The sequence below is a fragment of the Vespula vulgaris genome, chromosome 22, assembly GCF_905475345.1.
Source record: "Vespula vulgaris chromosome 22, iyVesVulg1.1, whole genome shotgun sequence".
Classification (NCBI taxonomy): domain Eukaryota; kingdom Metazoa; phylum Arthropoda; class Insecta; order Hymenoptera; family Vespidae; genus Vespula; species Vespula vulgaris.
In genome coordinates, this window is record NC_066607.1 from 1,168,994 (window position 1) to 1,182,242 (window position 13,249).

Genomic DNA, 13,249 nt, shown 5'->3' on the forward strand with positions numbered 1-13,249 from the left:
CTCTTTGTCTCTCTTTGTCTCTCTCTTTTATCTTTCCTCTTCTTCGTTAGTTCTCATTTCATAAGAACTTACATCACAGCTTGCAGATTTTTTTTCGATAGCAAAACGGATATCGGTATCGATTCGGCCGATCGTTCATAGTTTTCTCTTCGTAGTTTAGAGTTCTTTTTCTTTCTTTATTTACCCCGGTATGAGTAATATACAAATGTATCGACGAGCGCCCCGATGATTTTTCGATTTCGCGATCGATCGGAATCTCTTACGTGGAGCAAATACGTTCGACGCTCGAACGATTAACATCTGGTGTCTCTGGTTGATACCCTGTCACAAACCTGTTTCTTTCGAAAGTAATGCGATTTTCCTCGTGCACGTGTCACTCCGATGTAAGATATATACCCGCGTCGCGGTATCGCGCGTTGAACATTAACGCCCGACATCGATCATTACCGTGTAAAGCGCAACGTAAAGTCAAACTCATTGCGCACGGTTTCTGTGATCTATTAATTGTCCTCGGTTCGTCGGGCCTTCTCGTACTTCGTCATATTTTTTCTTTCTCTTTTTTTTTTCTTTTTATGTATTTATTTTTTTTTATTTCTTTTTCTATATTTCTTTCTTTTTCGTCTAACTAAGCTGGAACGGATCGCCGATAAGAGCGCGCGCTCGCGCGCCCACTTCCTTCGAATCGTGATCGATTAATCTCGACGCTCGAAACGAATCTAACGACATTATTTGAGACACAGGATTGACCAAGATAAATCGAACTGATGAACGATTAGCCTTTCCCCCTATTAAATTCGTTTAATACTAATTGTCGCGGATTATTATTGTATCGTTAAAGAATAATAGTGACGTGTCATGGTCTCTGAAGGAAATTGTTTTTCTCTTGCTTCTCTTTTGCCTTTCTTTTGCTTTTCTTTCCTTTTCTTTGCATCTTTATTTATTATTATTTTTTCTTTCGTTTTTCTTTATTTTTTATCACGAATAATATCCTTTCGTTCATTCAATCGACGGGCAATTCGACAGGCGCTTGAACGTAGATATACGAAATAATTAATCGTCTTGTTTGATGACGAGAAACTCTGTCGCGAATCTACACGTTCTTCGTATGTAATGGACGTCGATTCGATGTCTTGCGAAACTCTCATATACAGTATATGTTTTTGCAAAAATTTGGCATATAAATATTCCGAGATAGAGAGAGGGAGAAGGAGAATCGAAAGCCAGTTCGTTGCGGTATTGGTCACCGTCCTATACGTTACCATCGTCGTCAATTATTGTGATTATATGCAGTCTGGCTAAAGCCTGTCGGAATCAATCGCCATGGCGAAGTAGGAGGTAAGAAGAAGCCATCGAAGAGACCTCGCTTTCCCTCCTCTCGTACGTGTCACATAGCAATTAATATCCTCGTCGCGACGACCTCGATCCGTCTCCGTGCACCTGGCTTTCGTCTCGCACCAGAGAAGCTTCGAGTGACGAGACTGGAATTAATATTCGGAAAACGAGACCACTCGAGACTCGCTCGAATTTTCTAATTTTCTTTCCTTTAAAACGATTCTCGATACTTACTCGTCGTATGCTTACATTCTCTCACGTATCTATTTCCTTTTTCATTTTCCTTTTTCTTTCGTTTTCTCTCTTTTCTTCTTCTCATCGAATAATAAGGTAGATTATATACCTACAGATTTTTCGTCTTTCTTTATTCTTATTGTTTATCGTTTTAAACGATCTAAACACCTCATTTGTCGGACGCGTTGAAACGCATTGTGAACACCTGATTGAATAACGCAAACGCAAATACTTAGTTACATACCTAACCAGTTACCTACCTCAAAGCGATTTTATTCAGATCAGATTCGAACCTCACAAAATATTACAATCGGATTTTCTTCTTAGATCTTAGAGAGAACCCTGTTTCGAAACGATTGGCAAAACGTCGAGCAACGAACGATCGTTCCTTTCGATACATGCTCCTCTATTGTTAGTCGCTGTTAATAATTATTCCCGGTACCGCAAAGCTATTCGTTGTAGGTATTCCGTACGCACGATTCAGCCTCGTTTCCGAAGCCTCTCTCTCTCTCTCTCTCTCTCTCTCTCTCTCTCTCTCTCTCTTTCTCTCTCTCTCTCTCTCTCCTTCTCTCTTTCTCTTTCCGTTTTGCTCTTTCACGTTGAAGTTATTTGCAATGGAGCTACGTAAAGAGTGTTCCTCCATTGCGGGATAAATTCTGATCTCTATTGCGACAGCCGGTCGATCGATGTAAAACGCTAAAAGACTATCTCTCTCTCTCTCTCTCTCTCTCTCTCTCTCTATATATATATATATATATATATATATTTTTTTTTTTTATTTTTCTCTTCGTAACTTTGCAAGAATCTAAGATTTCGTCTAGTTCCACCACTTTCTTCTTCTCCACCCTGAACGCGTTGGTATCATTTTGCAATTCGCGGAAAAGCAAAAAAGGGAAAACAAAATAAAAAACGCAACGACTCGTATAGGTACTTTGAGGAGAACAATAAATGTTACGGGTCGCGCATTGCGCTAACAGCTGGTTACGATAAATCATGTTACATAGGTGCTTAAATCAATGTCTAAATTCTCTTTTAAGTCACACGCTGTTCATTTTGTAAAAAGAGTATTATTGATCGTTGTTTCTTTGTGGCTCGCGCATACTACAACGTTCTGAGATAGGCGCGATATCATCCGAGCTTTCTCTCTTCTTACCTTTCTATTTTATCCTCCCTTATTCGAGGCCCTTTCTTCCGTTCTGTTTCAAACACGTGTTTGACCGCCTTTGAATTTTCTCAGGCGACATTAGTGAGTCGAGAAAATCCCTATTGCAATTTCAATGGAGACCAATGATAAGTTCAGTGGGTTTTAATGGGGGCTGTTCACTGTGACATGCGAATAGATCTAGACGAAGAAGAGGATGGCTGATCAAGGGCAAAGAAGTAAGAAAGAAAAAGAAAGAGAGAGAGAGAGAAAAAGACAGATATAAACAGACGGACAGAGACGAAAGAGCGAAGTGGACTGTCCATCCTGTCCATCATGTTGCTGGCGTCAGATTATCGTTCTGACACTTTCCGAGTTATTCCAGCCATGTGTTGCCTCTTCGACGATGTTCTTTCATCCTCTCTCTTTCTCTCTCTCTCTTTCTCTCTTTCTTTCTTTCGATCTGTCCAAAAAGACAAGATCGTTGCTCCTTCTTCTCTCCCTTTTCACCTTCGTTCTTCATCCTCGTTGTCATCTCCTCTCCATCGACTTAAGCAACTCCCCAATGTCCGCCTACTTGAGAAGAGCTTACACGTGTGTGTTTGAAGTCCGGTCGACCCGTTTGACCGGTGTCGATCAAATTTCCGAGGACGAGATTATTCAAGGACGTCGACGAGATCGAGACAAAGCCCCCTTTCGTAGCGTATACCACCACCACCACCACCATCACCACCATCACCATCACCATCATTACCATCACTACCACCACCATCACTATCAACACCAGCACACGTAGTCAATGATTCCACATGGAATCTTTTACTCCCTTTTATCTCGCCTCTGTTCTTCTCTGTCCTTCTCTTCTTCCTTTCCTTCTCTTCTCTTCTTTTCTCTTCTCTTCTCTTCTCTTCTCTTCTCTTCTCTTCTCTTCTCTTCTTCACTTCAAATTTACTACCGTCGCCTGTTAATTTTCTAGGGAGCTCGGGACGGAAGAATGCTCTTCTCTTCTTTTACTCCATCTATCCGTATCTTCTCTTCTCACTTCCTTCTCCTTCCGTTCTTTTTAAGTCGATTTAATTCGATACGATGGCTACGCTTCGTTCAACATCAAGAAGAGCTCAGATCTGTTTACAGTAACCGCAGTCGAACGTATTTTTGCTCTTTTGTGCGTTGCCGTTTTTATCCTTTAAGGATCGACACGATTTTCACACCACGAATTTGATCTGAACGTTAATTGATAGTCCTCGATCGAAAGGAAAAAAACAAAGATGGAAGAAAAAAGGGGGAAAAAAAGAATTGTGTGTGTGCGCGTGTGTATATACACGTGAGAGAAAGTTCAACGACCGATGAAAAAGAAACGAATCTTTCTTCAATTCCCATCTGAGAAATAGGATATTCATTGATTGTTTAGAAAATTAGAAAGAAGAAAAAGAAAGAGAAAAAAAATGATACAATCCGAATTAACTACGATCTCTGACCCGATAATGAAGAATCTCATTAATAATTCGCATTGTTTACAATCGCAGTTTTGCAAACACAGTGAAACTTTAATCCGATGCATCTTAATCTTTCGACCGTTGTCGCGATATTGTCAAAACAAAATTTATTTTTCCACGTAACGTTTTCTCATGTTCGCGTGATAAGGTCGCGATAAAGATTGCCCGAAAATGTCTGCAATTTTATTTCAGTCGGTATATAGATCGTCAATAGATTTTTCGAGGTGCATTAAAAGGCAATGGTTGTATAGGCAGAGCGAATTATTCACGATGAGAAACCGTCTCACTGTTGCTGGAGAGGGACAGAGAGAGAGAGAGAGAGAGAGAGAAGGAGAGGGAGAAACATCGAGAGATACGGCGGATACATGGGAACGTGCGTGTGACCCCGACCACGCGCGTCATTCAATTAATAATTCAATCATCGTTCTCGATTGGATTACCTTTCGAATGATAAAAAAAAAAAAAAGAAAAAAGAAGGAAAAAAGGAAAAAATATAAAAAAAAAGAAGAAAAAAAATGTTAAAAGCGGTGGCGGCGAACGAAACTCGGAGAGAAGCGCAGCGTGGGATTGCCATTACGCACACGCGTCCGTGCATTCATCGAATTACTTTGGTATCGAACTCATCGATCGACGAGAAAGGCAATATCACCAAGATTCTTGCGCTTACACCGACTCCCTCGTTCTCTCGTCTTTATTTTTATTTATTTTCTTTTTTCTTGTTGTTTTTCTCTCTCTCTCTTTTTTTTTCTTTCACAATGCCGCTACCCCTCACTCTCACTCTCACCCTCGTCACCCCTCTCTCTAATGTATGAAATGGTTTTTTTGATGTTTTCCCTTTTGACGATAAGCTTCGTAAAAATTACTTTTATATATATATATATATATATATATATATATATATATTCTCGCGGTCGAATTTGTGTCTGCCACTTGCTAGTTGAATGTTTCTTCGAATGTGTAACGTATGGACGTATTTATACGCGTATGTATTTATGTATGTATGTGTATATGTATTTACGTGTTTATGTATGCGCAGAAGTTAACGTACTTAAAAGCAGTTCGCAATGTTACGCTTAGTTACCGGTAACGTAAACTATTGATTCGTAGTTCATCGACATCAATCAGCAAGCTGCTCTTAATTGCTCGAACCTATTACTATATATATACTATATATATATATATATATATATACATATATATATACACACATATGTATATACACATACACATACATATAAATATATAAATATGTATGTACATATGTATGTATGTATATATATACGTATCTATACATGTATAGGTAGATACATTAAGTAACCCTCAACCAATTAGTATACTAACGACATCACATTTCTTTTCTGTTTCAGGTAAGGATCACGAGAGTTTATGGGAATATCGACGTATACATAGTAGTAGATATGCTGTTACTTAATGGTTCGTGAGTATTCACTCTCGCGACATTGAAAAATGCAGGTCGGATTTGCACGCAATGAGCTTCTCCTCGCTCGCTAATTATTATCAGGCGTTAATTGATGCAGCGATGCACTCGTTACGCGTCTATTATTAGGTAGGTAAAGCAAAAGTATATACGGATTGGTAGTGAGCCGTAAGGGGAGCGAAGTGGGGGGAGTTGGGTGGTTGAAGAGAAGGACGAGGGATGAGGAAGAATGGAGGGGGGAAAGAGCTAGAGGAAACATCGGCGACGCGTATTAAAATGCAAACATTTCGTTCTGTACGGACGGTTAATGCCTCGTTCGGTTCGGACGCGTCGACCAGGTAATTAAATCGAACGAAATTACGAACGATTAATGGTCCGAACGCGTTCGGAGGTCACGCGCGAAATCACGAAGTTCCCGACAAAAAGTATGGACCTCCCGTTTCGATCTTTGTCGGACAATACATATACGTTATATTACGTGCGCGTACAGAAAAATAATACGCGATTACCTAAAAACAGAGAGCGCATTTCCGCGATTGGATGCAATGCGAAGCGAAAAATATTCATACGATTTAATAAACGTGTGTCCTCTTCTCTTTCACTTTTGTCTCTCTCTCTCTCTCTCTCTCTCTCTCTTTCTCTCATTCCCTTTTTCTCTTTTTCCACTGTGCGTTACTGCAAACACAATGGGGTTATCGAAAAAAATCGTACCACATTGGAATATGAAAACTTAAGCGGTGTTTTCCGGTTGAGCGTGAATTCGAAGCTCGTATGCGGAGTCGATATTCATGTAGCCCCTCATGACTATCACTCTGATGGATATAGAAATGTTGCAGAAATATTGTTAACCTCTCGAAGACGATTCTCGATCGGGTCGGTAAGTTTGTAAATTAATTTCTCCGATACTTTACGATCTATTGGAATTTCCTGAAATACGAGTTTAGAATCTCTCTAGTTCGTGAGAGAGAGAGAGAGAGAGAGAGAGAGAGAGAGAGAGAGAGAGAGAGAGAGAGAAAGAGAGAGACAGAGAGAGAGAGAGAGAGAAAGAGAGAGAACACATCCGAGCGCATAAAACCGCACGCTCGAGAGCTTGCGTCACGATTTATAGTAAGCGACGAGTTTATTTTACTCGGACGACATACCACTACCAATATAAATAACTTGTACAATTCTAATTAGCGAGTAGCGATGCACGGTTACGACACAACTCGTAATCCGGAACAGTTCGTGGAATAACATATCGATTGGATATGTGAGAGTTGAATGAAAGAGAGACGAGAGGATAGAGTGTGCGAGAGAGAAAACCGAATATAACTTCGATCGAACGTTTATCTCGTCCGGGCGATGTTCATCGACGCGTTCGTTCATGAAGTTGAACAAAGTAAAAGCGTGCTGATTTGCTGAAAGATCGACATCGAATAAATGCGTAAGGGTATTAGATTAAAATTTTTCTATAATATTTTTCTTAACCGCTTTATATTACACTCTTAGGTCTTAAACACGATATGTTTCAACCTTAGCCCATAACCACTACTCTAACACCGACGTAACCATTATCGCAAAATACTGCAGATGCATCTACCCTCACAGATATGTCCGTGGACATTAGCATAACGGTAGTAGCTTACACATATAGGACCGAGCAAGTCCGTACCAATACGCGTGTAGGTTAATGCTCGTACTCGTGAGTGGTGCGACATCCCCCTGATGAAGTTGAGCCGCGACGTGTAATAAGGGTCACGAGAGACGAGGTGGACGGACGGACGAACGAATGGACGGATGGACGGATGGACGGACGGACGGACGGACGGACGGACGGACGAATGAACGAACGAACGAACGTACGTTGGTAAAAGGAGAAACTGGATGATATCAGGGACGGATCTTCGTCCTACCTTCTGGAGACGTTAGTCTCCGTATCGTCTGAAAATCTTATAATTCTACGACTTTTCGTTCTTAGTTATATACTACGTTGAACGTCTTGTACTTCCTCTTCGAAGATATACAAAACTATTTAGAGATACGTATATAAGTCGTTCTTGAAACAAGCGTCAAGAAGGTAACCACTATTAGCGAGGATAATCTTCGCGAAGGAAAATAAACGTCGAGAAAGAAGAATCGTACAATTGATCAATTAGATAGAAAAAACGAAAGGGAGTCATTGTCATCGGTGAAAAGAGCGATCGAAAAAATGCTACCGCTGTCGAAGATAAGTTAGTACGTCCCTGGAAGAGGTTGACACGTGGGGTGGACCTGTCGAGGGGGGTAGAGCTGAGGCTGGAAGCGGACGTGACACGGCCGTCTTGTGACCCGTACCGTCCCACCGACACTACTCCTTCCATGTCTCTCTCTCCTCACCGACATCCACCCCCGAGCCGCGTTCCACGACGGCGACCGACCGCCACTAGTCCAGCTCTATTGTTGTTATTATTAAAGGGGGTCGCCGGGGGTGGCTGCCGGCCGGGTGAGAGGGACGATGACGGAAAGGAAGGCGGCGTCTGCAGGTGACAGATGAAACAGCCACCCTCCATCTCTCTCTTGCTCTTGCTTTCTCTTCCTCTCTCTCTCTCTCTCTCTCTCTCTTGCTCTTGCTCTTGCTTTCTCTCTATCTCTATCTCTATCTCTCTCTTTCGTTCTAGATCTCCCCTTCCTTCTCTTCTACTGTCGAATACATACGTCTTCCTCTCTCTTTCTCTCTTTCTCTTTCTCTCTATCACTCGCACATATACGTAGAACGGAACACAGGAGCTTTCTCTCTTTCGTTACTGCAAGCTCACGTTCACCCTTCACGTACTATACCACACAAACCTTTGGGTCGCTGTCGAAGGCTCCAACTTCCTTCAAACTCTCGGACCGAAACCTCTGGACAGTCTCGACACTGTCTTCCGTGGACGGTTTAATCCATCCTTTAAGCTGTCCTTCAAATCCCATTTCGTATCCCGTTCTCATTACTCTCCCACGGTATGCTGTCGGTAACAGGAATCAATCGTTATGAAATATTATTTTACTGTTGAAATACGAATTACTTTAGAACATTTCTTTTATGTAAGAAATCGTCCTTTTCCTTTTCCTTTTTCTTCTTCTTCTTCTTTTTTTTTTTAATTCGACATTCTCGTTACTTTCTCTTTTGAGCGACCGAAAACTTAGGTAGGTGTATTTAATTCGGATATTGCGAGCTTAATGATGCCAAGAAACGTCTTCGCCGTGTGAAACTTCAAATGCTTATTGCTCTTTTCAATGCTGTCAGACGGCATCCCACGCGTTGGCTTCAAATTAACAGCCTCATGCGTGATAGCAATTACCATGCATTTTCTACAAACAGATTTCTGTTCTCGTCCGTCAAAATGCGTCATTAGGGACGACCGGCGGTGAAGCAAACCCGTTGGTTCAACGAGACACACTGGTCGAGAAATCGCCTTGATTTCGCGAGCTAAAGTTAGTCCTGGCTTTGTTCGCGCTTGTTCAATCCAAATCTACGCTCGTCAACCTTCCGTTTCTTCTTCTTCTTCTTTTTCTTCTTCTTCTTCTTCTCTGTTAGTTCATAGGAACTTATTAAATCCAAACGCATTTCCGTTCCACCCAATTAAGGATATACACGATATAGAAGACAATGCTTGTTTGATATTATATTTTATTCCGATCTAATATACTTACAATAAAACATAATAAAGATCTTTCGAAGATACGTTACAAGGAATTTTCGTATATTCTTAAATAGTAATCATCCTTTTGAGTTTCTGTCGTAGATAGTATAGAAAAAGAAAGAAAGAAAGAAGGAAAGAAAAAGATAGAAAAAAGATAGAAGGATAGATAGATGGAAAGAAAGAAAGAAAGAAAGAAAGAAAGAAAGATGGATAGATAAAAAGAACGGACTACATACTTACGTTTACCAACTTCGAATGAATCCTCCTCATTCCTTCTTTCTTTTTTTTCTTCTATTCCACTCTGAAATAACTCGCGTCAAGATATATCACCGGTCGCTCGGTAATCGCACCCTCATCTCTTCCCCCCCCCCCCCCTATTCGTCCCCCTTCTGCACGTCCACGTCTGTCTTTCTCGCGTCTTTTAGCTTTTTCTCGAAAGGACTCGGGTATCCGAAAGAAAAGAAAGAGAGAAACAGAGAGAGAAAGAGAGAGAGAGAGAGAGAGAGAGAGGGAGAGAGCAAAAAAAGAGAAACCAATAAAGCACCGTAGCGCGCGATATCCTCGTGAAAGTCCGACCGACTGTTACTTTTCGGTTTCCCGACAACCGCCACTTTCGTCGTCTTCCTTCGTCTCCTCCACCTTCAGTTCCTCTTTCTCTTTCGGAGTTCAAGACAAAACTCCCTCCTACTTTGTCTCCGCTCGCTGAATATGCAATGAAGTCTACGAGTCTGATTTCCAACGCCGTCTGTCCGTCCGTCACGTTATTCGCTCAGAACTGTCCTGTCTTCCATAGCACCAAGAGACAGCCCTTTCTTTCCAAGGTTAGTCGGCCTACGTCAATACGATTGAAATTATTGGAATACCGCTGACAGTATTCCGTGAAAGTCGGGTAAACCTTTTTCTCAGTGTTTCGATAAAATAAAACGTTATCTTTTTTCTTTATCTTTGTTCCTGTCCTTTCTTTCTTTTTTCTTTTTTCTCTTTATTCCGTAAACATTCTTTGATTATTTCTTCTTCCCTTCAAATATGTTAGAACGATCAAAAAGGCAGAAACTTTGAGCTTTACGACGATCTGACATAGCGTGCAACAATGCCGAGGTTAATCAGTTTTGGCAAGGCAGTCCCGGTGGGAGTCTTGAGCGAGCGGCAGCGAGCACAATGGGAGTTTTTCGAAAGCAATGTAGGTTAGGTCTTCTAAAGCCGAACGGTGCTATTCGAAGGTCCGTCGATGCTCAGAGCCGTCTGTCCAAAGAGACGTCGGTGGACGCCCAGGCGTCGTCGCCGTTCACGGCATTGATCTGTCGGACGGTAGTCTTGATATCGATAGGGGGGAAAAGGGGGAGGGTGGTGGAGGGTAGTGGCGATGGCGGTGGTGAAGGTGGGAGTCCAGAAAGCGGCTAGGAGGGTGTCTACTCCTTCCTTTACCCCTTCCACTTAGACACCGGACAGGGTTCTAGGTATATATATATATATTGCCGTACTGCTTTATTTCGTATCTGGCGAGCGCGAGAGAGAAAGAGATAGCAGTTAGATAACCAAAGTTCACATTGACAGTTAGGAAAGGGAGAATGAGGAAAACGTAGAACGGTCAAGTCCAAGCGTCACTTTAGCAGACGACTCGTCAGTCGTCACCGCAACCTTCGACTCATTACATCCCTTCTCTTTTCTTCTCTTTGCTCCTCCTTCTCGATGAAAGTTTTCATCTCCTTTCCTCCTTTCCAAAAGCTCTCCCTAACCTTCCTCCTCTTTCTCTTTCGATGTCGGTTTCCCTATCTCCCTCTTGACTCGACGAATGAGTTCGCCCCAAGCCTGCCTCCGCACCGAGGAGACGTTAATCGAGGGAAATTGAACACACCGCAGTTTTCGACGCTCGATTAAATCCCCTTTTGACGTTTAAACCCTTTCTCCTAACAACGTCCCTACTTTGCTTTGAACACGGAACAGATACTTTTCGACATTGGCTAAGTATGTACTTACATATATTCGGGATCCGATGTAAAAAGAGGAAGATCGATTTCTTTTATCTTTCATAAACACGTCGAAGGAGGGAAAAGGCTTAAGCTTTGTTGAAGACCATCTCGAAAACAAAAACCTTTTTGCCAAGTGATCGTCGATGAAGCGGCTCTTAATGACAGCCTCGGAGTTTATGGTCGCAGACGGAATTCCACGAACTCTCTTTTTCTCTCTCTCTCTCTCTCTCTCTCTCTCTCTCTCTCTCTCTCTCTCTCTCTCTCTCTCTCTCTCTTTCTCTGTCTTTCGACGAGATCGTCATTACAGTAAGCCCAACAAATTGTAAAGCGGTCCCTGGGATCTGGCTTTACCACGAGCCAAGTTTAAAGTATAACATCAAATTAAGCTCCGAGTTTTGCTCTTGATCGTCTGTAATTACGAATCAACCTAATTCGAGACGTCGTCGTCTAAATGAGCGAACGAGTTTATTACGAGTCTCAAGAATCACGTTTCCACTCGATGATACTCGGTAGTAGGTTCTCGAATAGAGCGATAATTATTAGCCTTGTCGGTAGATTCTAGAATAGTTTCGGTTTTAGTAATTATTAAGCGTCGACAGTCTCGGTAGTCATCCCCTTTTCAAGGTAACCTGCGGACAGAGGGACGAAGAGTGAAAGAGGAAGAGAGAAGGACTTGAAGGATTTGGGTTAGGTTGGTTGGCTGACCTGCTTGACAATCGATTGACGGCTGTCGCCAAGACACTCCACCCTTGCCACTTCGCACCAGCGCCCACTCTGCTTCGATCAATTCTCGTCGTCTTCAACGACGTGGATCTTGTCTTCCTTTTCCGACGGCACGAATAAGTTCCCCTAATTATCCTCGTTCGTTCGGTATACCAAAGGAGGGGACTCTCCTGTGGATGGAGGGGACAGAACCATTAGCCGTATTTCAACTCCCTTGTGCTAATTCACGATTCATTATCTTTTTTACCTGTTCCACTCTATTAACCGCCGCGTCACGTGGACGATACATTAGATACGCTCGACATATGGAAAACAAATGTTGTATTGCGTCTATCGTCTAGGATCATTGATCTATAGAAAATTATCAAAGAGAAGAAAAGAAAAGGAGAAAGCAGAGACGAAGGCATAGAGACAAGGTGTTAAAACCCGGCGAAGGAGAAAATGTACAACGGGACGGCCATCCCTCATAGCTCATGGCACAAGTGGTTATAGATCCGTACGGATGCTTGCACACACGTACGTACGCCTTGACGAGCGAAGACACGAACAAGCTCTCTCACATACGTTTAAACTTTCACGGTGTGCGTTGTCCGCGGGAGAGTCTCGAGTTGGAGGAGATGAGGAGGTGGAGGAGGAAGAGGAAGAGGAGGAGGAAGAGGAAGAGTAGGAGAAGGAGAAGCTCGTAGAGGGAAAGACGGGAGTGGGAGAGATGGGGGTGGTTATACCGAGCAGTGCTGGATATTATTTGCCGAGGACAGTGACAAACGCCCGTCAACGTCACTTCCACTCGCAGCACCACCCTACTTGTTCTCCTTCAGTGACACCAACACTACCACAGTTACTACCACCTCTATTACTACTACTACTACTACTACTACTACTGATACTACTACTACTGCTGTTGCTGCTTCTACTACCACTACTCCACCATCTCTACTACTACACTACTACTACTACTACTAACAACGTCGCCAACGGTAGCAGTACCATCACCTTCCTTCTCCACCACCTTCGCCTAGCGTTGCTCCTTCTTCCTTCTCCGTTTGTCCCCATCCTTCTTACTCTTCTCTCTCATGGGAGAAGGTGAGCGAGGGACGTGACGAGCATATCTAGCTCTGGACCGACTCGTCATCTCTAGCAGCCATCGTGAGGCGCCTCTGGTGACTGCTATACACCACCATCCAACATCGATGCCGACATATTCGTTCTCTCTCTCTCTCTCTCTTTCACACACACTCTAATACTTTCTTCTTCTGTATACGTGGAATTGA

General features: G+C 42.6%; 1 protein-coding gene across 8 annotated transcripts in view; it reads left to right on the plus strand.

Moving 5' to 3' along the window:
* The window catches only part of LOC127071605 (protein tiptop), a 141,797-nt gene that overhangs the window by 100,798 nt on the left and 27,750 nt on the right, over positions 1-13,249 (plus strand). The window contains exon 2 of one of the 8 annotated variants that reach the window (XM_051011085.1): positions 5,571-5,637. The exons of the other annotated variants lie outside the window; for them this stretch is intronic. Coding sequence (XP_050867042.1) covers positions 5,622-5,637 — 16 coding nt within the window. The 5' untranslated portion in view covers positions 5,571-5,621. The remainder of the gene's footprint in view (positions 1-5,570; positions 5,638-13,249) is intronic. 8 annotated transcript variants of the gene reach the window in all.